Source organism: Salvelinus sp. IW2-2015, linkage group LG7, assembly GCF_002910315.2.
Source record: "Salvelinus sp. IW2-2015 linkage group LG7, ASM291031v2, whole genome shotgun sequence".
Lineage (NCBI taxonomy): Eukaryota > Metazoa > Chordata > Actinopteri > Salmoniformes > Salmonidae > Salvelinus > Salvelinus sp. IW2-2015.
The window spans coordinates 6,076,996-6,104,416 of NC_036847.1; the positions used below are offsets into that span (position 1 = coordinate 6,076,996).

At 46.9% G+C, this 27,421-nt stretch overlaps 1 protein-coding gene across 3 annotated transcripts in view; it reads left to right on the forward strand.

The window, feature by feature from the left end:
- LOC111966269 (semaphorin-3B) overlaps positions 1-14,542 on the forward strand; it is a 115,361-nt gene extending 100,819 nt beyond the window's left edge. For all 3 annotated transcript variants that reach the window (XM_023990769.2, XM_023990770.2, XM_023990771.2), the window contains exons 4-18: positions 310-372; positions 6,115-6,234; positions 6,404-6,497; positions 6,737-6,856; positions 7,642-7,784; positions 8,030-8,144; positions 8,322-8,391; positions 8,551-8,695; positions 8,914-9,133; positions 9,404-9,495; positions 9,786-9,827; positions 10,030-10,187; positions 10,489-10,544; positions 11,042-11,181; positions 11,353-14,542. In XM_023990769.2, the coding sequence (XP_023846537.1) occupies positions 310-372; positions 6,115-6,234; positions 6,404-6,497; positions 6,737-6,856; positions 7,642-7,784; positions 8,030-8,144; positions 8,322-8,391; positions 8,551-8,695; positions 8,914-9,133; positions 9,404-9,495; positions 9,786-9,827; positions 10,030-10,187; positions 10,489-10,544; positions 11,042-11,181; positions 11,353-11,856 (2,082 nt within the window). In that variant the 3' untranslated portion in view covers positions 11,857-14,542. The remainder of the gene's footprint in view (positions 1-309; positions 373-6,114; positions 6,235-6,403; positions 6,498-6,736; positions 6,857-7,641; positions 7,785-8,029; positions 8,145-8,321; positions 8,392-8,550; positions 8,696-8,913; positions 9,134-9,403; positions 9,496-9,785; positions 9,828-10,029; positions 10,188-10,488; positions 10,545-11,041; positions 11,182-11,352) is intronic.
- Positions 14,543-27,421: the final 12,879 nt, after the last annotated feature.

Here is a 27,421-nt window from a genome sequence, read left to right on the forward strand (position 1 = left end):
GAGAGAGAGAGGAGCGATAGAGAGGAGGAGATATAGAGGAGAGGAGAGATTTAGAGGAGAGATAGAGAGGAGGAGAGAAAGAGGAGAGGAGAGAGAGAGAGAGAGGAGGAGAGATCGAGGAGAGATAGAGAGGAGGAGAGATAGAGAAGAGATGGAGAGATAGAGGAGAGACATAGAGGAGGAAAGCTCCTTTAGAAACATTTCCCTGAGGGTGGCGGGCGGGTCTGTTCCTGCTCGAGGTCGCGACCCCAGACATACCTCCATCCTGCTGCCTCCCTTGACCCCTGACCTCTGACCTCTGTGTTTCAGATCTACTGGCCGGCCCCGGTGGACTGGAGGGAGGAGTGTAACTGGGCAGGAAAGGACATCAACGTGAGTAACAAACGCTGACACTATTACTACAATTGAAATACTTTCTTTTTAGCGTTTAAAATACTTTGTTTTCCCAAAGTCCTGCTTATGATGATATACTGAATCTCACAGAGAGAGACTGTACATCTTTTCCTGTGACACTGAACTAAACCAGCTTCCCAGCACTACTCTCCTTCAGTATCACCACCCAGCTATAGCCGCAGTGTATCCAGACACATCTCACACGGATTTCCCAATCCTCCTTTTGTCTTTCACCCGGTGATATAGAGAGGAAGTGGTAGTCACCGCAGTGTGTGCTATGTTCCAGTGAACTACTGTAAAGGGTTGGTAGACTGGGCTGTTTGTGTAATCTGGCCCTGGGGCCTTAGCACTCCTTCCTCTGGGTGCAGGGCAGGGTAGGGCTCCACTGACCCACCCTACAAAGTCCTCAGGCCACTCAGACCACCCAAATGTACACTTTACACACTCATCTGTCTCCCTCACTTAAAGCTAATTGTGTATCAGTATGTGAGTGTGTATTTATGTATTCACATACAGTATATGCATGTTAGAATGTTTGCGTGGATGTGCTTGGTGGTATGTATGTGAAAGTGTGTGAGTGCGTGTGTGAGTGCGTGTGTGTGTGTGTGTAGCTCTGGAGTACAGAAACCCCTCATCAGTCTGATTACACAGCTGGAGGAGACAGACAACGAGCCCCATTCATAGTGAACCACTGGCTCTTGTTATCACCTGAGAACACTGTGTGGTGTGGTGGTGTGTGTGTGGGTGATGTGTGGTGTGTGCGTGTGCGTCGTGCGCGTGTGGCGTGTGCGTGTGGCGCGTGGTGGCGTGTGGCTTTAGGCAGTGTCGAGAGTGAAAGCATTATGCCGGTCCTCTCTGGGTCTAGGCTCTGTCTTGGTGTTTAAGTAAAGCCACAGTCTGACTACGCTGAGCATACACTGATAGGGACGTGGGGGGGGGTCTGAATGCACTGTGAAGGATGGAAAACAGCGTGTTTGTCCTCTCTCTTCTCTTTAATTAATTATCCGCTAAAGCATGGAGGTGAGGTTCTGATTTTTCATTCTGAAGGTCTTGAGGCTTTATTTGACTTAGGAAAAAAAGTTGGCCGCTGTGGGTATACGACGGTGTGTGGTCTGTGTGTCCTGTCTGTCTGTGTGTGTGTGTGTGTGTGTGTCTTCTGTTGGTGTGGGTGTGTGTGTGTGTGTGTGGTGGTGTGTGTGTGTGTGTGTGTGGTGTGGTCGACTTCATAAGCTCTCAGGGTGGTTGTTGAGTTTAGGCTGACTATGAGGTCTTTATGTGCACAATGAGAGAATTCACACACACACAACGCACGCACGCACCAACGAACGCAGCACGCACGCACGCACGCACGCACACACACACACCACACACACCACACACACCCACACACACACACACAACCCCACACACACACACACACACACACAACCGAAGTCGACCCTCACGTCTTAGACCCTACTTATAGTGAAGTGTGTGGCTCGTGGAGGGCAGGGAAGACACAATTGTTACTGTGAATTTTGAAACGAGTTCTCTCTCTTTCTCTCCTTCCCTCTTTCTCTACATGTCCCTTTTTCCCCTCATGCTCTCATGCGCTTGACCGTTCCCAGAGAAACAAAGACACTTATTTATTTTTATGGCCCAGACCAGGAGTCTCTTCGTCCTCTCTCTCTCTCTCCCTCTTTCATCGAGACAAAACAGGCTCCGTTTTCCACGGCCCAATGCCGCCGAAACACCCACCAGCTCAGCTCATTAAGCGTCAAAGTAATATACAGCGCTCACTTCACACAGCCAGTAAACAGGTCACAACGGACGAGTTAGGTCTGTTTCAACGACTGCCGCCTTTCTGTCAGACTGCTTAGCCTGCAGTCCGAGCCAACAGGTTTGGTTTTGTTAACTTGAAATACTGTCTGGTAAAACATGGGATTCATTTGGCAATTGCTAAGAAGAATGGATGGTTCCTGGCTTTGGTGAGATTGTGGAACGGCAAAATAATTAGCCAGCCAAACTGCCAGAAGTAACCTAAATGTTTTGTGATTTTTATTATGTTTTGTGATTTGTGATTTTATTCAATTTTTTTTAATTCAAACTATTTCCTTCTACTGTAAAGTGGTTCCCCCTCCGTCAAAATGGGAGCAGCCTGCCACTGTGAACCGTGTCATTTTTAGCCATTCACTTTATTAAAGGAGTTTCCTGGATGATTTCTCGACCCTGGTTCTCACAGAGCTCCATTGTACTAAGTCCCTGAATGTCACTCTTACTGTAAAACATTATTGAATTCTCTCCTCCTGTCTCCACCACATTGTTTTCGTGTTCCCTCTATCCTCCTCCTCCCTCCTCCCTCCTCCCTCCTCCCTCCTCCCTATCCTCATATCCACTGTTGCCTTTCTGTCTGACATCAACTGTCCCCAACTGTCCCCTTCTTGGTTGTATTATATAGTGATCCTGGTCACCATGGTTAGCTAGATGAAAAAGGAGAGGGAGAGGAAAGAAGAGAAGAAAAGAGATAGGAGAGTAGATGAAATGAGAGGAGAAGATGAGAGAAGACGAGAAAGAAGAGGAGAGGAGAGGAGAGGAGAGGAGAGGAGAGGAGAGGAGAGGTGAGGAGAGGTGAGGAACAAGGTAGAGGAATGAAGAGCAGACCTAAGAAGCCAGGAGTCTGATTCTGACACTGGGAACAGTGACACAATTTCCCCCTCCTCCACCTCTCTCAAAGCCACTTTACTCTTTCTACCTTTCTCTCTCTCTCTCTCTCCCTCTCTCTCTCTCTGTCGCTCTCTCTCTCTGTCTCTCTCTCTCGCGCTCTTCTCCCTTTGACACATGGCCACACATCAAGGCTTCCCTCCATCTGCCCACCGGCCCTGTCGGCCTAACCTCGCTCTGCACTCCATGGTCTGTGTGTGTGTGTCACTGGGGTAGGGAGTGTGGGTAGGGTAGGGTGGTTTAATGTGGAAAGGGTGGCGGGGTGTGCAGCGCATTAAAAGATGGGGTGGAGAGGTACCCCCCTTCTTGGCTAAATAGAGGCCTGCTCCTGCTTTGTTTGTCAACAGCTTAAGTGGCCCATGGATGTGTCTGACCCCCCCCCCCCCCCCCCCCCCAGGCTCTATGGAAGCCCCTTGCTCCAGGCCAGCAGGGCTGTGTGTGTGTCTGGGCTAATGAGGCAGAACTCCAGTTAGCCGGCAGGGCAGGGCCAGGCTTGGCTGCAGCGTCACTGGGCACACAAAGGTGTCTGTCACCCACTAGGGCGGGGCAGCCAGCCAGGGATATAGACTGAATAAAGAGAACAGAGACATGTCTGGTTAACAGAAAATTACATGTTTGAACTGTGGCTCAACATCAAACACTCACAGACAGGCTTAAAGTTTAGTGACACGCACACGCACACACACACACTTGTCGATGACACGTGGACTACTCAGTGTGTTATATTTAGTGAGGTGAAAAGGCTCCTCAGATGTTTTTCCTCTCAGCATAAATCCCCTAGCTGAAGGTTACAGGCTTTAGAAACCTTCCGATTGACCTAGAGGGACACTGACACTGGCTGATCACAGAGAGCAGGACCGAATCAGACACAAAGTTCATGTATTTACAGACAAGGAGTGGATCCAGTTAATAGCAGGACTTGGGCAAACAGAGACACTGACAGAAAGAGCAGTCGACACACACGAGCGAGAGAAGAGAGATCTCCACGGCGTAGTGTCAGATCTCTCTGTAAACCTCGTCTCCGATGTTCCCCGGGGGTCCAGAGGGATGAGGGGCGAAACCTGACCCTGGACAGACGGATGTGATGTGTGTGTGTGTGTGTGCGTTCTGTGTGTGTCTCTGTGTGTATGGTTCAGTAGCTGGTGTCCTGGGGGGGGGGGGGAACTCCACACGCTGGAAACCAATGACCTGCTCTGAGAAACAGAGAGTTGAAAAAGAAAAGGGGAAACATTTGGGCTGGATGGCCCCATGGATAATTACATTAGGGAGTGGAGAACAGAACAGCTGGTGCTCGTGAGGGACAGAATGAAGGGGAACGGTAGGAGGAGGGGGTGGTTGTTAACCTCGATGTTTAACCTCTCTGAATGTCTCAATCAGAGGTAAAGGCCTTGGTCAGTCTGGTAGGGCTAAACGGGGTGTATGGGGTAAGATGGGGTCATATTAAACCTCTTCTCCTTAGCTCTCCCTGTGTGTGGCTCAGTCACGACATGTAACTCAGGGCCCATTGTGCTGTGTGTTCCACCCTGCCTACCCTCTCTGCTCTGGGCCTGTGGAGCCAACTTTCTAGGAACCCTGGCTATGCTCCAGCGAGGGCCATTTTGGGGCCGACAGGCCGGTGAGGGATAGTCACTGTGAGGCTAGTCACGTGAGGGGTAGTCACTGTGAGGGCTAGTCATGTGAGGGGTAGTCACCGTGAGGGGTAGTCACTGTGAGGGTAGTCACTGTGAGGGTAAGTCACTGTCAGGGGAGTCACTGTGAGGGGTGTCACTGTGAGGGCTGGTCACTGTGAGGGTGGTCACTGTGAGGGTAGTCATCCGTGAGGGGTTGTCACCGGTGAGGGGTATTCCTGTGAGAGGGTAGTCCCCGTAGGGGTAGTCACGTGAGGGGTAGTCACCGGTGAAGGGTTAGTCATAGTGAGGGCTAGTCTACACGATGAGGGGGTATCACCAGATGAGGGTGTCACGTCAGCTGACGGGGTAGTCACTGTCGATGGGGGTAGTCACTGGTCTCAAGAGTAGGTAGTTCCACTGTTGAGGGGTAGTCAACTGTGAGGGGTGGTCACTGTGAGGGGTGTCACTGTGAGGGGTATCAGTGGGTCACCATATAGGGTGTCTACCGTGAAGGGGTTGTCAGTCGAGGTAGTCACCGTGAGTGGGTAGTCACCGTGAGGGGTAGTCCACCGGATGGGGTAGTCACCGGTCAAGGGTAGTCCCGTCAGGGGTAAGTCACCGTCAGGGGTAAGTCACCGTGAGGGGTAGTCACCGTGAGGGGTAGTCACCGTGAGGTGTAGTCACTATGAGGGGTAGTCACTGTGAGGGGTAGTCACTGTGAGGGGTAGTCACTGTCAGGGGTAGTCACCGTGAGCGGTAGTCACTGTGAGGGGTAGTCACTGTGAGGGGTGGTCACCGTCAGGGGTAGTCACCGTCAGGGGTAGTCACCGTCAGGGGTAGTCACCGTGAGGGGTAGTCACCGTCAGGGGTAGTCACTGTGCCCAGGTTCCCCTCTCAGCTACTCCCTTCTGCTCCTTTTAAGGTCTGCTCATCATTCCTCTGCCTTGCTCCTCTCCTCTCCTCTCCTCTCCTCTCCTCTCCTCTCCTCTCATTTCATCTACTCTCCTATCTCTTTTCTTCTCTTCTTTCCTCTCCCTCTCCTCTTTCATCTGGGCTGATATCGCTGCCAGGATGCCACTCAGTCATAACTAACCATGGTCCACTGATGACCAGGATCACTATATAATACAACCAAGAAGMGGACAGTTGGGGACAGTTGATGTCAGACAGAAAGGCAACAATGGATATGAGGATAGGGAGGAGGGAGGAGGGAACACAAAAACAATATGGTGGAGACAGGAGGAGAGAACTCAATAATGTTTTACAGGCAGACAGTGTRTGATATGTGAAGAATGCACGTAATTAAATGCGTTGTGAGGGTGTAACGTTAAAGTTTAACGAGGGGATGCTGGTAACTGACGGGAGAAGGGACATTGTTAAACCGCTGTGTTCGGATGTGTTCGCATTGCAGACAGACTGTGTGAACTACGTGAAGATGGTCCACCACTACAACCGCACTCACCTGTACGCCTGTGGAACCGGAGCTTTCCATCCCACCTGCGCCTTCGTGGAGGTGGGACAGAAGATGGAGGTAAGAGACACACACATTCCCTGGCTCTCTTTATTTCATCCACCCAGTAGAGACCATGTATGAGCAGCTATCTGAGCACTCGCTGTGTGTCTACGGCTGTACTCTGCCCTGTAACCCCATCTCTTCCTACAACACTGTTCCTCCCCCTCCTTTCTCTCTCGCCTTCCAGGACCACGTGTTCAGGATCGACCCYTCCAAGATGGAGGATGGGAAAGGGAAGAGTCCATACGACCCCCGTCACCCTGCAGCCTCGGTGCTGATAGGTGAGCCCAGCCTCRCAGTCACTCTCTCCGACCGAGTCGGTGGAAGTTGCTGATAGAGGGTCAAATCCTTTTCATCCTCCTAACGGTTTAGAATGGGAAGTAGCCAGGTTAATCTGATCCTAGATCAGAGGTCCCTTTTTGGTGGTTCTAAATGGCACTGCAGTCACTTACACAGGTAGCATAGCAACTTTGTTGTCCATAGCAACCTCATGTTGTCGTTCTCTCCTCCCGTCTCCAAGGTGACGAGCTGTATGCGGGCGTGGCCACTGACCTCATGGGTAGAGACTTCACCATCTTCCGCAGTCTGGGGGGACGACCGTCCATTCGCACCGAACAACACGACTCACGCTGGCTCAACGGTGAGTGTGTGTGTGTGTGTGTGTGTGTGTGTGTGTGTGTGTGTGTGTGTGTGTGTGTGTGTGTGTGTGTGTGTGTGTGTGTGTCGCACCATACACATTCTGCAAAAACTATCAGCATAAATACGTTCTGTAAATGTTGATCTGTTTGTCCAATTAGCATCATCGTTCGTCACACTGCCCTCCAATTGCAGATCCTTTCTATTCCATGACGCACCCCGACATTATTACTGAAAGAGAAAGAGTGTGTGTGTGAACTGTATGTCAAAGTGTGTGTGTACCTATATAAGTTAGTGTCGCCGGTACTTTTCGGACAATTCCTATGAGAGCACATTTGTCAGCGTATCTCGACCCGTGTCTGATTGTGTCTGTATCATGCGGTACCATTTTCTATGAGACACACATATAATGCCTCATGTACAGTGCACTTGGAAAGTATTCAGACRCTTTGCTAMGAGACTCYAAATTGAGTTCAGGTGCGTCCTGTTTCCATTGATCCTCCTTGAGATGTTTCTACAACTTGATTMGAGWCCACCTGTAGTAAATTCAATTGATTGGACATGATTTGGATAGGCACACYCCTGTCTATATAAGGTCCCACAGTTGACAGTGCATGTCAGAGCAAAAACKAAMCCATGAGGTCGYAYGAATTGTCCATGGAGCTCAGAGACAGCTCTGGAGTTCTAGAGTTCCTCTGTGGAGATGGGAAAACCTTCCAGAAGGACAGCCATCTCTGCAGCACTCCACCAATCAGGCGCTATAACCCTCGTCATGTCTTTCCCCTCCAGAGCCTAAGTTTGTGGGTTCGTTCTGGGTGCCGGAGAGTGAGAACCCAGACGATGATAAGATCTTCTTCTTCTTCCGGGAGACGGCGGTGGAGGCTCAGGGCCTGGGGAAGTCCACCTACTCCCGTATCGGACAGCTCTGCAGGGTGAGAACATTATACCGTGCCTGTATTACACCGTAGCTTAAAARTGTGGCATATTGTAACATAGCTAATACTATAGCCATACACTCGTAACCTTTTCCTTAGGCTCTGGCGTACACATAGGCCATGCTGTGTCAATGGCACTTTTTTTTTGTCCATAATATCCTTTGACGTTTAAGTATGTACGGCAATGATATGTTATCACGGGAGCATTTACTTTAGAACTTTGGTCTATAATGTTGTTGCAGAATGATATGGGTGGCCAGCGTAGTCTGGTCAACAAGTGGACCACGTTCTTGAAGACTCGTCTCATCTGTTCTGTGCCGGGCAGTGACGGCAGTGACACGTACTTCGACGAGCTCCGTAAGTAGCCGCTACACTCCGAGTGCATTATCTGATCCTAGCTGTCGCTCCAGGCCCTACCGGAGCACGGGATGCAACCAATGAAGATTCATCTGAGCTAAATGGACAGAGCCGGAGGTTATGTTTGTGTTTCTCCGACCTTTGACCTCTACCCTCTGACCGGTGTTCCTCCCACAGGYGATGTGTTCCTGCTGCAGACCAAGGACAGGAAGAACCCTCTGGTCTACACCGTCTTCTCTACCTCCAGGTCAGAGTTCAAACCAGGGGATGGATTGAGTTATTGTGTGCTCTTGTGCATATGAGTGCAAGTGTGTGTGTGTGTGTTTGTGTGTTTGTGTTCCTGACTATGATTGTGTATTTATTAGTAGGCTATGTCTCTAACTGTGCGTTCCCTGCCACCCAGCAGCAGTGTATTCAAGGGATCAGCTGTGTGTATCTACACCATGAATGACATCCGCAGGGCCTTCCTGGGGCCCTTCGCCCACAAAGAGGGTCCAAACTACCAGTGGGTCCCCTTCCAGGGCAAAGTCCCCTACCCACGCCCTGGCATGGTACATAGCCTACATCAGTTCTGTAGGAATTTACTGAATAGGACATTTTAACGTCAGTAGTTTAGCTCATTAGCTATACTAACAATCACCATTGTGATACCTCTGTTTGGCCGATGTTAAACCCTGGGCTGAGCCCATGTGACCCGTCTTAACTCATAATAATCTTATAATAACCTCATAACAACCTCTCTGTACTGTTACTCTGTGTGACCCATTAGTGCCCAAGCAAGACATTCGGCAGCTTCGAGTCCACCAAGGGTTTCCCTGACGACGTGATCCAGTTTGCCCGTCACCACCCTCTCATGTTTAACCCCGTGTACCCCCTGAACCGCCGGCCCATCTTCCTGAGGACCAACGTAGACTACAGCTTCACCCAGATCGCTGTGGACCGGGTGGGCGCCGCAGACGGGCATTATGATGTCATGTTCATTGGCACAGGTAACCACCTCACTCTTCCAGGTAGCCGTTAAGATTCATGCTTAGCRTGGTCCCAGATCTGCTTGTGCTCTCGACAACTCCACTGCTGTCATTGTCGAGCCAAACAGAAACAGACTGGCACCCAGGGTCATTTATGCCATCCACGTGGTACTCTTGACCCTTGGATTCTATGTGTTCTACTAAATGGAATGTATATTACTGAGCAGAGTGCATATTGAATATGGATGGATTGTGGGATCCAGTCTGAAACTCTGTGTGGGTGTGTCGCAGACAAAGGGACGGTGCTGAAGGTGATCTCTGTACCTAAAGAGAGCTGGAACAACATGGAGGACCTGCTACTGGAGGAGCTAGAGGTGTTCAAGGTGAGGGGGCCCCATCCACCGTTCTGCTGGTGTCAGAGGAGGCTGGTGGGAGGAGCAAGAGGAGGACTCATTGTGGCTGGAATGGAAAAAACTGAGCGCAGTCAAACGTGATTTCCACGTGTTTGATATTGTTCCACTTATTCTACTCCAGCCATGACAAGGAGCCTGTCCTCCAATAACCCCTCCCACCAGCCTCCTCTGGCTTGTATGTGTATATTTAATGTTATGCAAGTCTATGTTTACGTTTCTATTTAAGAGTGTGATACTTAACCGTTTATTCTGCTCTACAGGATGCCTCATCCGTCATCAACATGCAGATATCCTCAAAACGGGTAAGAGTCTCTTAAACCCTAACGTATCATCTTAGGGGCGACGACTAGAAGCTAAAAGAGAGCACGAGAGGAAAGCTAAGYTACAATCTGAAAGATTGGCACCAGTGAATTATTAGCTCTCTAATACTGTAATTACAAGATGTTTAATATCAAGTCATTTGACTGCGGGCCACTAACATTTCTCCGCTCTCTCTGTCCACAGCAACAGCTGTATGTGGGCTCAGACACGGGTCTGGCCCAGGTTCCTCTGCATCGCTGCAGTATCTATGGGAAGGCCTGTGCTGAGTGCTGCCTGGCCAGAGACCCCTACTGCGCCTGGGACGGCACCTCCTGCACCCGCTACCTAGCCAACACCAAACGGTAAAACACATATAACAAACTTAACATACAACCCAGCATGCTACCTACCCAACACCAAACGGTGAACATGCTATTTGCCCAACTGTTGAACCATAACCAACGTCCTCCACTACCTCCACTACCTCCACTACACCACAAAACCTACTCATACAAACCCCAGCTGACTACACTCTTAGAAAACAAGGGTTCCTAAAGGGTTTTTTCAGCTGTCCCCATAGTAGAAACCTTTTTGATTCCTGGTAGAACCCTAGTCATTATAATCCCAAGCGATCAGACAGACATATCTATCCTTGTTCTCCAGGCGGTTCCGTCGTCAGGACGTGAGGAATGGAGACCCCAACACCCTGTGTTCAGGAGGTAAGACTCTTTCACTCTGCACTAAGTCTGAACTCAGACTCATAAACTGAGCTCTGAACTCAGACTCGTAAATCATGCTGATATCAATGGGAGACTAGACAAACGTTTTAGTCACGCACWCGGACTGTGCCAAGGAGCTAACTCTCTCTCCCATGCTCCCACCCAGAGAGGGCAGGGTGATTAGTGTGATTATGTGCCATAATCTCTCTTTGGGCCMTATTAGACGAGTTACACAAACGGCATGACATGACGATTCCACACAATTATGTCATATCGTGCTCGGTGAGGGCGTTGCGCAAGACAGGGAAAGGTCAGTGGGATTATCTCAGAGTTTGGCTGTGACAAGGGACAAATGGCACACAATCACGTAGTGATTTACTTACACTTTTTTTACAACTTGGAATAATATAATGGCCAACTCAAGACTGTAAAATAAATATACAATTGTAATCTCACATTAGCTCACGTTATCTGATGGTGTGTATCGCCCACTGTAGACCACCACAAGCACCGGGTGGCAGAGAGGAGGCTGTTCGGGGTGGAAGGGAGCAGCACCTTCCTGGAGTGTATRCCCAAATCCCTGCAGGCCAGAGTGACCTGGACCTTCCAGAAACAACCCCACAARGCCAAGGAAGAGGTAAAAGGCAAACTGACAGTTGAGAGACATACAGTTGAGAGGTCATTCATAGTAACTCTTTCATCTCACTAATATTTTCAACAGTATTCAAGGGATTTRTGGTTCACATTGACTGTTTCAAGCTCTAATACTCAGCGGTGTGTGTTTCTGTCTGTGTGTGATGTCATCCAGCTGCGTCTGGATGACCGTGTGCTGCAGACAGAGCGGGGGCTGTTGGTGAGGAGGGTACTGAAGCGGGACGTGGGCCTCTACCAGTGCCACGCAATGGAGCACGGCTTCACCCAGACCCTACTGGGCATCACCCTGGAGGTAGTACCCTCCTCCTCCTCTTCCTCCCCGCCCGCCGACCCTCTCCTTCGATTGGACCCCCGCAGCGGAGGCGGCGGCCCACCTTCCACCAATCAGAAGCTGTGGTACCGGGACTTCATGCAGCTGGTGGACCACCCGAACCTCAGCTCCGTGGATCAGATCTGTGAGCAGGTGTGGGCGCGCAAGAGCGCCCAATTCGACAAGAGCTTCCCATCTTCTCCCGACAAACAGGCTCCGCCCATTGGTCCCGTGGTCCAGCCCCCTAACAAGAAGTGGAAGCATCTGCAGGACATCCGCAAGGGGAGGAACCGCCGAACCCACGACGGGAAACACTCRCCACGAGCACCACGCAGCGCAGGGGAGTGACAGCAGAGAGAGAGGAGAGAAAGAAGGAGAGAGACTGAGGGTGGCGAGAGAGGGAAGAGAGGGAAGAGAAGGAAGAGGAAAAGAGAGAGACAGAGACTGATAGAGACCAAGGACTTCTGGAGGGTGTCAACACATACACAGCACCTCCTTCTTTGTGAATATTTATCTTCCGACACCCCACTAGCTACTGCCCCATGATGCTTCACTCTGCCCTGACCCCTGACCCCCGATTAGCTTGTATCGCCCCTTTTTATTCCCCCTATCTTAATTCTATCTGTCCCAGCTCTCAATCCCTTTGGATATACTCTCCTGGAGAACTTCTGATGGAGACCTCACCTCTACAGAATAGACTGAAAGGGTCCCCAAGTTAAAAGAAGGCTCAGTGTGTGTCACTCAATCTCTCAACTGGAATACAACTGACTCGTAACCGGAATATCAGAATGGAAAAAGACACACATACACACCACAGGAGGTTGGTGGCACCTTAATTAGGGAGGACGGGCTCGTGGTAATGACTGGAGTGGAATCAGTGGAACGGTATCAAACACATGGTTTCCATGGTTTCCAGGTGTTTGATGCCCCTCCATTTGCTCCTTTTCTGTCCATTATTATGAGCCGTCCTCCCCTCAGCAGCCTCCTGTGACACACACGTTTACAACCCAAGATGACAATAACTTTGATAACAGGGATTACAAATTGTGAGATGGACAAAAACAATGGGCTCCACATACCTCCAAACGCACATTGATCAACTTAGGTATAATCACATTTCACGTGTTTTGCAAAGAGAGCATAATGTAGATGTGTGCTTTGTGGCAGATGCAGGCTTTGATATACTTTTTTTGGTCCAAACCACTACAGATAGGAGAAAGCACTACTGTCATTCCAGGGTATAGAGAGAGTTCTTACAATGAGGTGAGATTCTGAAGCAGAGAGAGAGAGAGTTTACAGGATCAATACAATGGTTCCATTGTGATTCTATTTTACAAAATGGCTGACAAGGTAGAGGAAGTGGGCGATATTCTACCTGTATGTTTATGGGGTGACAAGAAACATGTTTAGTGTTTTATTTAGTCATTTATTTAAATGATCTGTGTGTATTTTCTGACTCTAATGACTTGTGTTGTGTGCTGACACATTTACATGGGGGGAGTTGAGATGGTTCAAGTGACAGACTGCACAACATCAATGTGGACGTGGCAAAACAATAGTGGGCTTTGAATACGACATCCCAACTTTGGGCTAAAAGCATGATATTTATATGTGAAAAGAAAACATCTCGATTTTTATTCCAAATGGTACATACATTGTTCTTTTAGGCTACACTGTTTGCCTGGGTAAATGATCAGTAGCTGTGTGTGTGCGTGCGTGCGTGTGTGCGTAAATAAACGTCCCTCCCTCCGTGCTGTGTCTGTAGGCCCATCTCTGAGTGTTCATTTTACAGTATATCTTTGATGCCTTCAGTTCAGCYAAACACATTTGTCCTCGGTGAAATGGTGTGAGTAGATCGCCACCTAGTTTCCTTTCCGTGTATAGGCCTGGTCCGTTGACTCTCTARGGTACGATTCAATGCACGTCATACATAGTCTGTTGTTGACAAGTTGGCTTTTTAGAATAAAACGTGCTTTAAATGTTTCTCCTTTTACCGGCGAAGTCTATGAGAGCATACAGATGTGCGGAATCCKGTCTTTTATTTATAGCTGCTTTATAAAGGTGTAATTATTAACTATTGAACGACTGAGGCCAATAAGTTAAGTGGGCTGTAGTTTTGTGCTCTCCAATTGCATGACCAAGGTTAGGGGCTAGACGGTGTACAATGGAGACTTTGGCTGCCTATCTGAATGGCACTCTATTCCCTAGTGCACCGCTTTTGACCAGGGCCCATAGGGTTCTGGTCAAAAGTAGTGCACTATATAGGGAACAGAGTGCCATTTGGGGYACACCCTTTGAGAAGTGAGAGGGACTTGTGTTCAACAATGTTCAATGTGGTTATCCTATGTATCATGTTCACAAATAAGCTAATATGTTATGGTGGATATTTTATTTTATTTTCATGTAGAGACTTGGGGCTCTATTCAATCTGTATCGATGAAGCGTTACAGATTGCGTGACAGAAACGTAAAGGTGATTTCCAATTGAGATGACAAACGCAGTGTTTACTGTGAACGCAGTCTCTGCTCATGCCGGGACATTGCTTTTAAATTGAAATCAAGCTGTAACGCTAAACTACAGCGTTGCCGATTGATTAGAGCCCTGACAGTTGTACCATACACGTTCTGCAAAAACTATCATCAGTCAAAAAACATTTGGTAAATGTTGATCCGGTTGTCCAATTAGCATCATTGTTCTTCACGCTGCCCTCCAACCGCTGATCCTTTCTATTCCATGCTATGTTACGCACCCCAACTGTGTGTGTGTGTGTGTGTGTGTGTGTGTGTGTGTGTGTGTGTGTGTGTGTGTGTTGTGTGTGTGTGTGTGTGTGTGTGTGTGTGTGTGTGGTGGTGTGCGCGTTTGGAGGAAAGGAGAGCTCTTTACATATTGGCTAAGGAGGAGAGGTAGTCTGTAGAAACAGTTCAAAGTTCAGAGGCCAAAGTTGACATGGTGCACTGTATTACTTCCAGAGTTCTTTGTGGATTGTTGTGGCGGATTGTTTTTGATTAACACAATAAAGTGCCCAGTTACTTTACGTCTGAGTAGTTTATTGTCAAAATGACATGGCTTAACATCTACTGTTTTATACACTACTGAGTATTACACAACTATGGCTGCATTCACARAGGCAACCCAATTCTTATATTTTTTTRACTTATTGTTTTTTTGTGGAATCAGATCTGCGCTGAAAAGTAAATATCAGAATTGGGCTGCCTGTGTAAACGCAGTCTATGGTATTCAGGCTTGCTGCCTTCTGTTAATGGTCAACAAGGATGACATTCCTATTTCGTACACAGGGTGGCGTCACTGTATTTACAGAGAGTTGGGGAATGTACCCTGGAAATATAGTTTATCAAGCCACCAGGCCCGTTCCAGCGGATCACATTTGACAAGTCACCGCCTTTTTCAGTGTGTTGCATTATGGGGATAAAAATTGTCCGACTGCATGAACTTTACAAAAATCATGTGATCAAAAATCATGAAGTTGACTGCAGTCYACTGCAGGTTTCTGCAGTTTCTCTCCACCAACTTCATTCTGCAGCCATAGCTTCATAGCTTCTTCTTCTTCTTTTTGACTCACGGGGACGTGACCAAATACATGACTGAAACCGGAATCAACGTTGCCGCGATTCATGTATACAGTGGATATATACAAATGAATGTTGTGTTTGAGACTCTCTCTTACTAATTGAGTGTACAATGTACACACATAAGATTTCAGTTTGTGATTGTGTGATATAGGGGTTGGGGACATGTTTTTTTCGACATTTTGATTTAAAAATAAATATAAACAACGGCAGTGCCTGTTGGAAAACCACATTAGTGTCCAAGTTTCGGCTGTCGCAGATGCACGTTCCCCGACTTCACTCRTCGACTTTCGTCCGCAGGCGGTTGCTTTGGCCTTACCACTCAGACACACCCAGTGACTTCACACTTGGAAGTTAAACTACACTAAATCTAAAAGAAAAAATAGTTTACTGAAGTTTCCGAAAAGGAAAGGAAATTCTTGCCTACTTCACCCATATTTAGCTACACTGCTACATGGCAAAACAAGTAATTCATCACTGAAAATACTACCTAGGTTTGAATTTAGTTCAACTATCACTGAGCTACTGCAAAATGTAGTTAAATTACTAGTTGAACTGCACGTAGGCCACTACTCCCCAACACTGTTTACAGAAGAGAGGTTGACTGTTGACTGTACTGTGAGGAACTGTGAGTCCCTTTTCACTCARCTCTCCCCATTATCTACAAACAAATCTGTGCTGTCATGTCCCCCAACACCTTACATCCCACCACTGCCCCTTAACCTTTCATATTACTGGCTCCCTGACATTCTCCAGGAGGGGCTGCTGTGGAACGAGGGGGGGGGGGGTAGTAGAGCAAACATCCAAACATTATGACTCACATTCTTCATAGAAATATCATATTGACCCTGCTGTCACCGCTGACCAACTTTTCCCAACTTGGAATGTTCATGCCCTGCGACATACAGCCACGAGCGCGTGCACACACATGCACGGACGCACGCACGTACACACATACATACATACACACACACACACAGAAGGCAGTTATAAACACATGTATTACTCAAACTGGGAACCCTTTAGCCCCTCTGTGTCCCTTACTCTGCTTGTTAGTAGAGCGGGATCGGTATGTATGTATGTACTCATGGGCCGGGGGGTCCGTGGGGTCCTAGGACCAGCAGCCTAATTGAGGACTCTTTCCGCAGGGTTACAAAGGGGTTAGATTAACATGCAGGTGAGTACCTCACTTCCCCCCCCCCCTCCTGAGAACAATTATGGGGCACACTCAGGGGGGCACACAGTGCACCAGCGTGTAACAGGAAAGACCCCCCCCACATACTTCTTCTAAACGTTTTTTACAATTCTACAGCTGATTTGCCACACTGGTTCAAATAGGACAGTAAGTGTCTGTTTCAATGATCCTAAGAGAAAGCTACCTACATAATGAAGGATCTTATTGCACCTTGATTTGTATTTAACCTTTATCTGAACAAATTCTTCTTGACAATGACGGCCTACCAAGAGGCGAAACGCCTCCTGTGGGGATAGGGGCTGAGATAAAAATAAAAAAAAGTAGGACTAAACACACCTCACGACAAAAGAGACACCACAACAACATGAAGAGAGACCTAAGACGGCAACATGCTGTAGCGTGGCGGCAGCACAACGTGACAACACAACATGGTAGCAACACAACATGACAGCAACACAACACGGTAGCAACACAACATGGTAGCAGCACAAACGTGGTACAAACGTTGTGAGGCACAGACAGCGAAAAGGTCCAGACAACAATACATCACGTGAAGCAGCCACAAGTGACAGTATGATCGAGTCTTTGAATGTAGAGATGGAGATAAAACTTTCCAGTTTGAGTGTTTTTTTGCAGCTTGTTCCAGTTGCTAACTGCAGCGACCTGAAAAAAGGAGCGACCCAGGGGCGTGTGTGCTTTGGAGACCTTATACCGGAATGTGACTGGAAGAACGGATGTGGAGGATGAGGGTTGCAGTAGGTATCTCAGATAGGGGGGAGTGAGGCCTAATGATACATCAACCAGTGAGTCTTGCGCTGGGTATACAGAGATGACCGGTTCACAGAGGACTATACTGTGTGGTCATATATCCTATAAGGAGCATTGGTGGAAAATCTGATCGCCGAGCGGTAAAGAACATCTAGCCGCTCCAGAGCACCCTAACCTGCCGATCTATAAGTTATGCCTCCGTAATCTAGCATAGGTAGGATGGACATCTGAATCAGGGTTAGTTTGGCAGCTGGGGTGAAAGAGGAGCGATTATGATAGAGGAAACCAAGTCTAGATTTAACCTTAGCCTGCAGCTTTGATATGTTCTAAGTACTCCATAGTACTTGTAAGCTTGCTGGACAAAACAAGAGCTCTGTTCCAGAGCCGGGGTGTCAAACTCGTTCCATAGAGTGCCTAGTGTCTGCAGGTTTTAGTTCATCAATCAAGTACAAGGGAAGAGCGAAAACATTCGGCACTCCGTGGAATGAGTTTGACACGTGTTGTAGAGCGTTCAACACAACATTTGGGGACGAGCTGAGAATTAGACTGTATCATCTGCATATAAATGGCTGGTACTGCCTGAGCTATGTTGTTTGTGTAAATTGAGAAGAGAGTAGGGCCTAGGATCGAGCCTTGGGGTACTCCCTCGGTGACAGGCAGTGGCTGAGACAGCAGATGTTCTGACTTTATACAGTGCACTCTTTGAGAGAGGAGGTTAGCAAACCAGGCCAAAGACCCCTCAGAGATACCAATACTCCTTAGCTGACCCCACAGGAATGGAATGGTCTACCATTTTAAAAGCTTCGGCCAAGTCAATGAAAATAGCAGCACAACGTTTCTTACAGTCAAGGGCAGTGGTAACATCATTTAGGACCTTTAAGTTAGCAGTGACACATCCATAAACTGAGCGGAAACCAGATTGCATACCGGAGAGAATACTATAGACATCAAAATAGCCAGTCAGTTGATTATTGACAAGTTTTTCCAACACTTTTGATAAACAGGGTCAGCTTGATCTCCCCCTATAAATATAGGACTCATCATTATGATGCCACTGTTGCTATGGCACATGATTACAACCCTGGTGCTTTGACAGGCAGAGGGGGAAACTTTAGTGCCAGGCTCTGTGGGTCCTTCACTGGGCTATTTGAGCATTGTCCAGGAGAGCCATCTCCTCATCTCAGCTCTCAGCTTCCTGGCCTGGCACATCATCCCCTCAATCACACAGGCATAAGATATATATAGAGAGAGACATAGCGAGCGAGAGTCATCTGGCAGAGAGACCGAGGGGACTGAGGCAAGTGACTTCTACATCCAGCAGTCATGCTAGACCCAGGAGAATCATGACATCTCTGTCTCTCACTCAATTATTTAATAACTGTGCTTCACTGCCTGAGAAGAGGCCAAGTCTCTTCATTTACTGTGTATTACTCACTWGTTTTCCATTACTTTTTAGTGTAGCTTACTTACTTAGCTTATTGTTTAGTTCTTTCATTACTCAAAGAGCCAATAAGTGGGAGTGGATGGGCTAGGAAATGTGCTGAGCTGGTTTATATGTGTTTTGAATGTTGGGTGCAGACATATATGTTTCAGTGTGTATCTATGTGTTTGAAGGTGCAGTCTGAATCAGTGACGTGCAGTCAGGGTAGGCAGGGTAGGCAGTGCTTACCCTATGCTATTCACATTTTTAAAAAGCTGTTATGAAAATCCCAAGAAAGAAATATGATTATTGTGTTTTTTATGCTCAAATTCTCCAAATGTGCTAAGACTGCATTCAAACCTCAGGATAAGCGCCACAGTATTCATACCTTCCTTTCCAGCTATTCGAATCAATTCAAATCGTTGACACGCACAGCTGTTCTTGACTCCAGTCACTGTTGATGGACTGGGTCAGCGTAGGCGTCGCTAGCTTGAAGTAGCTCCATTCGTTGCATTGAGACGATTTCATATATCACAAAAACAACCTGACAAATGGACACTACACCGCATCTGAAAATGTTTCCAGGTTGGAATAACGTAACGCGCTGTTTGGAGGGATCAAAGAGTGCAACGTCGACTATATATACAGGAGATCTTCACTTTATTCATGACGGCAACCACCATCTCCCTCACTGCTAGCTGCCGGGTGAACAGTGAGTACTGGATGTTCTACTTGTCTGAAATGTCATTACCAATTCTTTTTTTTTTTTACCCAGACTTGGACATTTATCTTTGGAGGTACTGGGAATGGGTCTTCTCCCGGGGGCCAGAGCCTTGACTTCTACACGATGGATGCAACTGACTACAACAATTTTACTTGCGTGGCTGCATGGGGGCGCACTCTGACGGGATGATTCTGCTCTACMACCGTCTGGATGCCCTAGTGGATGGAACTGCCTACCTGTGTGCTGAGTGGGAGATACTGTTGGTGTGTGTGTGACTTTTTGTGTCAGTTTGAAAATTGAATAAAATGAGGCATTGGGGATGCGCCTTCCATGTGAAAGTGGGCCTGCTGTTTGCATGCAGAATTACATCATGGACACGGGGTTCTGCTGTGTCTTCTACAATGCTGTCACTGAGAGTTCACCCTGAAGGAYAGACGAATTGACTTAATTTGCAAGTAAAGGYAAGCCTAAATGCATTTCCTTTGCAWTTTGCGGGTTATGCTACTGTTGAATGAACCTGAGAATACAGAACATCCCTTTGATGCATTTCATTTATCAAGCTAGAATTTTGTTTTAGAACTTTTTTGACGTTTGGATCTGCATTTTTCAGWCATTTCAATTGTTGKTATGGAAATMTCATTCTTTATTATGCAGCCAGGTCATTCAAGATTGACGATGGAATTTGTCCTGTGGACGTCGGAAAATGCCTTCAAAACCGGCCACTAGGGGCAACAGTGAGCGCTATTACCATCAAGTTGGCTTGGGTTTTGCTAGAGTGATGTGGATGGGCCATGAGTCTGGATCAGAAGGTTGCGTGTTCGATCCCAGTCGTGGACACTGGCCTTTTTTTATTTTTGTGTTTAACCCTATCCCAAACTTAACCCTTACCTTACCATTCGGAATGAGTGCCTAGACTTAATGTTTTAACCCTTTCCCAAACCTTAACCCTTACCTTAACCATTCGGAATGAGTGCATAAACTTAATGTTTAACCTTTCCCAAACCTTAACCCTTACCTTAACCATTCGGAATGAGTGCATAAACTTAATGTTTTAACCCTTTCCCAAACCTAACCCTTACCATAACATTTCGGAATGAGTGCATAAACTTAATGTTTTAACCCTTTCCCAAACCTTAACCCTTACCATAACCATTCGGAATGAGTGCATAAACTTAATGTTTTTAACCCTTTCCCAAACCTTAACCCTTACCTTAACCATTCGAACTGGTGCCTAAACTTAATGTTTTAACCCTTTCCCAAACCTTAAACCTTACCATAACCATTCGAAATGAGTGCCTAAACTTAACCTTTTGACATTTGGAGCAACTTCGAAAATTGACGTTTGGATGTGCGGTGCATTGGAAGAATTGTTAATCCATTTTTGTTGCAAACTATTCAGTTAACCCACGACTCCAACACCATCATTAAGTTTGCCAACTACACAACGGTGGTAGGCCTGATCACCGACAATGATTAGACAGCCAGAGAATGGCAGTGTGGTACCAGGACAACATCTTCTCCCTCAACGTGATCAAGACAAAAGAGTATGCCCCCATTCACATACAGGGGTTATAGTGGAGCAGGTCGAGAGCTCCAAGTTCCTTGGTGTCCACATGACACAAGCTGTCAATGGTCCAATCAACGCAGAACAAGTTCGCGTGAAGAGGCACACTAACGCCAATGTCCCCTCGCGGAGAAGCTGAAAGATTTGTCATGGGTCCCAGAATCTCAAAAAGTTCTACAGCTGCAACTATCGAAGGCACCTGACTGATTGCATTAATCGCCTGGTATGAACTCTCGGGATCCAACACAAGGCGCTACAGAGGGTCGTACATCACTGGGGTCAAGCTTCCTGCAATCCAGAACCTCTATACCAGGCGGTGTCAGAGGAAGGCCCTAAAAATTGTCAAAGACTCCAGCCTCGCAAGTCATAGACTGTTCTCTCTGCTAACGCACTGCAAACAGTACCAGAGTGCCAAGTCTACGTCCAAATGGCTCCTTAACCCCTAAACTATAAGACTACTGAACAGTTAATCAAATGGCTACCCGGACTATTTGCAATAACCCGCCCCCCTTTTTTTACGCTGCTGCTACTCACTGTTTATTATCTATTCATAGTCACTTTATCTCTACTTACATGTACATATGACCTCAATTACCTTGACTAACCTGTAGCCCCACACATTGACTCGATAACTGTACCCCTGTATATAGCCTCATTACTGTTATTTTATTGTGTAACTTTTTTCAATTTAGTAGATTTAGTAAATATTTTCTTAACTATTATTTTTCTTAGAACTGCGTTGTTGGTTAAGGGCTTGTAAGTAAGCATTTRACAGTAAGGAAATAAAACTTAATTTGATAAGATTTTTTATATGAAATATGCCGCCATCGGAGACAATGCTAACGCTTGTGTATCTTGGCTACATTGGTATTTACATTTGATGATTTTTTTGGTCAATTTCATTAAATAGCCTATGTCACTCTGATTGTTGGAGCTATCTGTTGTATGGTTAACTTGGGCTTTATCAAGGTTTATTTGTGAGTAAATCTGCATTTGATAATAGCCTGTGCCCACCGACATCCCCGCACGTCACTGGTCTGAATGACTCCCACCGGCCTCTCTGGTGAAGTTAAAGAGAGGACCAGTGTTCAGTGCATGCGTTATGTTGTGCACCTGGACCAAACTGCTCACAGGCCTCTTTGACAGTTTTTATAAAGTGACAGAAAGCTTTATTTTCCTCTCAATGCTTAACCTGGACGTATGAATGCCATAAAACCTAAACAGGAAAATCCCTGGAAAGTCTCTCACTCTCCCTCTCATTCACTCACTTGTGTATTGTAACAACTACTTKACCACCCCCCCCCCCCCCAAACCACACACACAGCTATACAAAGGGAGTGACCATGCAGCAACAGGTCTAATGATTAATGGTTCTAATTAGCAATAATTACCTCCCTCTTATTGGTGTGATTAACCCCATTGTGTGGTGTTGGGGAGAGTGTTGACATAAAGGAGACAGGGTTTCAGTGTCAACCTTCTCTCAGTCCCCTCCCCTCTCCAAGCCCTGAGCCCTGGGCTTCGAGCGGCACTGACGGATCTCTGCCCGACAAGAGCTCATACTTTCCCTTTGAAATTCAGTGTATTATGGATGAACGTCTACTTCTTATGCATTCATTCTGTGCGGTTACAGGGCTAATTCTGCATGGTTACAGGGTTAAAACAGAAACAATTCAAAGGTTAACAGTTAAGGCATTCATTACGATTGGTTAAGGTTAGGGCTATGGTTTGGGGAAGGTTTAAAAAAAAAAAAAAAATGTAAAAACGACATGCTATTAGCAAGTATTCTCATGGCTTGCTAGAACATTGTGAACTGAGGCTGCACAGTGGTCTGAGCAAAACACTTTGATCACGAGTTCACGCCCAGTGCTGGGCATTTTTTTTTTGTTGTTGTTGTGAGCACCGAGGTAGGCATGTATTGACGTTCCCAGGACCTTTTCAAACATCCAAAATCGAAGTCTACTTCTAGTGATCAGGCTGCTCTGCCGCCGCCGCAACGCCACACAACCCAAACCACAACACAAAGCGTTTCTTCAAAAAACAAACAGGGAGAGGTGGGCAGAGAGTGAGGGAGGAGAGGGAGGAGAGGAGAGTACAAAGCGCAGAGTGTGTGGGGGGGGAGAGAGAGGCCGGGAGAAGCTGTGGGTGCTTACACAGCCGCCAGAGCAGTTTACACAGAACGGATGGAAACCTTACCTCAAATTACCACTTTAAATGATTCTGTTTCGTTTGGGCTTGAACAACATTATCATAAAGGATCAGATGGATGAGCTGCTGAATAGATGTTAGTTGGTGGGGGGTAATGTCATGGGAAATAATGTGGTGTCATCCAGCTGTCTGCTTCTCTGTGATATGGAGTATCTGTGGTCTCATCTCTGAGTGTTAGGTCCAGACCACCGACCTGGTCTCAGAGCATTTTGTGTTATTCTGTACGTTAATCCCTCTATCTTGAATGATATGTTAGATTTCGTATGGGATGTATTAATTCGTGGATGTCCATCACCCATTTTGTATGATATGTTATGAATTTACAAAACGTACGATATGTTACGAATTCTAGTTAGGTGGCTTAGGAGTTAGGTTAAAGGGTAAATGGTTAAGGTTAGGGTTAGGGGAAYGGTTAACTAAAATGGTTAAGGTAAGGGTTAGGGTTAGGGAAAGGGTTAGCTAAGTAGTTACAAAGTAAGTAAAAAGTAGTAAATAGTTGAAAAGTTGCTAATTAGCTAAAATTATCAAGTTTTCTAAGTGATGAGATTCAAACTTTTGGGTTGCTAAACATTCACATTATACGCTGACCCATCCATTCTACTTTAGTTTTTGCTTTAAGTAACCATCTATCTTATGTAACCATATCAAACGTAACATATCCCACTCATTTGAGTGTCCCGGATTTTCGTTTAGTATGTTACACCACATGACCAAAAGTTCGTCGACCATCTCATTCCAAAATCAGGGGCATTAATATGGAGTTGGTCCCCCCTTTGCTGCTATAACAGTCTCCAGTCCTCTGGGAAGGCTTTCCACTAGGAACATTGCTGCGGGGACTTGCTTCCATTCAGCCACAAGAGCATCTGTGAGGTTGGGCGATTAGMCCTGMCCCGCAGTCAGTRGTTCCAATCCATGCCAAAAGTGTTTGATGGGGTTGGGGTCAGGGCTCTGTGCAGGCCAGTCAAGTTCTTCCACACCGATCTCAATAAACCATATCTGTATGGACCTTGCTTTGTCCACGGGGGCATTGTCATGTGGAAACAGGAAAGGGCCTTCCCCAAACTGTTGCCACAAAGTTAGAAGTACAGAATAATCTAGAATGTCATTGTATGCTGTAGCATTAAGCTTTCCCTTCACTGGAACTAAGAGGCCTAGCCTGAACCATGAAAAACAGCCCCAGACCATTATTCCTCCTCCACCAAACTTTACAGTTGGCACTATGCATTCGGGCAGGTAGCGTTCTCCTATTATCTGCCAATCCCAGATTCGTCCGTCGGATTGACAGATGGTGAAGCATGATTCATCACTCCAGAGAACGCTTTTCCACTACCCCAGCGTTCAATGGCAGCGAGCTTTACACCACTCCAGCCAACACTTGGCATTGCGCATGGCGATCTTAGTCTTATGTGCGGCTGCTCGGCCATGGAAGCCCATTTCATGAAGCCCCCGACGAACAGTTCTTGTGCTGACATCGCTTCCAGAGACAGTTTGGAACTCGGTAGTGTGTGTTGCAACCGAAGACAGACGATTTGAATGCACTACGCGCTTCAGCACTCGGCGGTCCAGTTCCGTGAGCTTGTGTGGCCTACCACTTCGTGGCTGAGCCGTTGTTGCTCCTAGACCTGGGCAGCTCTAGCCGGGCAGACATTTGACGAACTGACTTGTTGGAAAGGTGGCATCCTATGGCGGTGCCACGTTGAAAGTCACTGAGCTCTTCAGTGAGGCCATTCTACTGCCAATTTTTGTCCATGGAGATTGCATGGCTGTGCGCTCGATTTCATACACCGAATGTTTTCTCCTGCATGGAACTGTACGGTGGATAGACTAAACTGGCACCCACAATCAGAGGAAGTTGCATTCTCTAACTATCCATTCCACCAATGACTTCACCTTTGTGCATTAATGTACTTTTCAAAGCTCTACAAACTCTGTGCTGCTTTTCGCTCCATTGAACTGTGCTGTGTAAAGTCTACAGAGCAGGGCAGTGTGTTTGAGCTACTGTAATAGTTTTGACAGGAAGATATGGCTATTGTGGACAATGCTTACGGCAGTGCCCACACCCACAGGAAGGAAGTAGCAGGAGAACGTGATGCTCTAAACTGGACACATCCTGTGACTACAATGAGGAACGCTTAAGTGAGCTGTGACGACACTGACGTGGGGAAATGATTTGAATCATAAGCCATTAATTATTAACGCTGGATTCAATCCYTATCACCGAAGTGTCYCGGAAGAGCCGAGTTTAAAATGTAAAGATAATTTCCTATTGAGCCGACATATGCAGTGTTTACCGTGAATGTAGTCTCCACTATAGCCATATTGCCTTTAATTGTCAATTGCGCTATTGGTGGCTGTGCCGTTGCTCAGCACAGATGGTGCAGTTATCACAGGGCTGGAGTCATACACTGCCTGTCCCTGCTCTCTCACTCTACCCAGCCTGCAGCCCACTTTGGTCATTAGTCCTGAGAAAACACACACACGCACGCGCACACGCACAGGCTCCCACTCGGGTGATTAACTGTCTCCTGATGGACCCAAGGTGCCCTGTTCCCTAAACAGGAAGAGAACAGGAAGTGGGTCATAAGTGTGTGTGACGGTAAACAACTTGCCGACAGTATTTGTGTTTTCTAATTGACTTCCTGTAAGAGAATTTAGTCAGGCGATGTTTACCTCCAATACACTGTGTAATGGACCAGGTGCTGTGGTTGTTGTTCTGGTTCACCGGAGGGCTCAACGGAGGAGGTCTGGTTCGCAGTATACTGACTACCACTCTCATGCACTGAGAGATTACCATATTGGCCCAGAACACATGCATGTCAGTAAATCACAAGAGTTCTTCCCTGTATGACATGTCCGAGGAAGAACGAAATTGCGAAAAATGGGTCATTCTGATTAATGTCGAATTTACAGCCAAAATGTGTCATCGTCGATACAAAAAGCTCCGCTTCAGCAATAGTTGCAGAGCATGAGGAATTCTATCGAAGGCACTGAGATGTTGGGAAATAATTACAGAGTTGGGTTAGGATTGTGTGGTTGATGTGTGATGAAGACAGAGCTGAGATGGCCACAACAATGTTGGTCTRTACCACAGGAGGTTGGTGGCACCTTAATTGGGGAGGATGGGATTGTGTGCAATGGCTGGAGAGGAATGGGTGGCATGGTATCAATGGCTTCCATGTGTTTGATGCCATTCCATTCGCTCCCTTCRAGCCATTATTATGAGCCGTCCTCCCCTCAGCAGCCTCCACTGGTCTCTACTGAGAACCAAAGTAAATGTATGTGGTCAGATTGGCCATGTGTAGATGACCACAATATGTTGGCCTGGTCTCGACAGACAGCCAAAGTAATGTAAGTGGTCAAATGAATAATAACTACAGTGGAGCATAGAGACTGATGCCATAATGCTGTACAGTAGGAATGTTTTGCTCATACATAACCACAATGTTAATATTGGAACAGATCATCCTATTGAGAGTGTGCGTAGGAGCTGTCCACAGCAGACCCAGTTCTCGCTCCCCCTAATTTGTGACGCAATGTGAAAGTCTTCCCTCTCACTCCCCAGGGAGGCGTGGGGCCAAAACCAGACTCCTCCGTGAGATGGATTACCCCCACGTCCCTTTCTACCTCCTTCCACCCCTCCTTCCATCTGTCCCCTTTATGGTGATTCATCTTAAATCTTTCACAGTAGAGCCTGCATAGCGACTCACTGTGAGGCAGTAGGCCCGTAGCCCAGCTCTGTCTGTCTGTCTTTACTTGTTWTGACTCTTATGTTACTGGCTCCTCCCAGTTATCTGTCCCTCACACTCAACCACACACCACTAATAACAAACTGCAGGGGATAGGGAGGACGTGGCCCTGGACCCGGGCTTATGGTACAGTAACGCAGGACTGGGATCAGGGATGGAGGGATGGAATATGTCATATCGGGATAAGTCCCATAGATTGAATGACGTATAACGTTCGCTCTGGGGACCTCTTTACTTGCTCTTGTCCTTTGGACCTGACTAACTATGATGAGAGTTATGTTACTAATATACTTTTCTATATGTGATACTTTGTGCTAGACGGGATACAGTGCATGACTCAGACTGCCGGAGGCAAATCTACAATGGGATTTAGGTTAAATCCCTTCATTTACCTCATTATATTTCTAATTGAAATGTGCTTAGGGACATTCATAAGTACTGATAGTGGTCATGTTACAGTGTACTGGGATGTTCATGTGCCATTGAGTTGCTGCGGTGCATGTTAGATATGGATCTCTCGTACAATGTCTATCCTTTTTGTTGATGCATTCAACCAAGGGTTTGATGATAATATAGCTAAATATATGGGGATAGTGGATATCCTTGCTTCCTCCTTCTAGCACTGTAGACCAGTGGTTCCCAAACGTTTTATAGTCCCGTACCCCTTCAAACAACAAATCAACCCCCAGCTGCGTTCGCCCTCT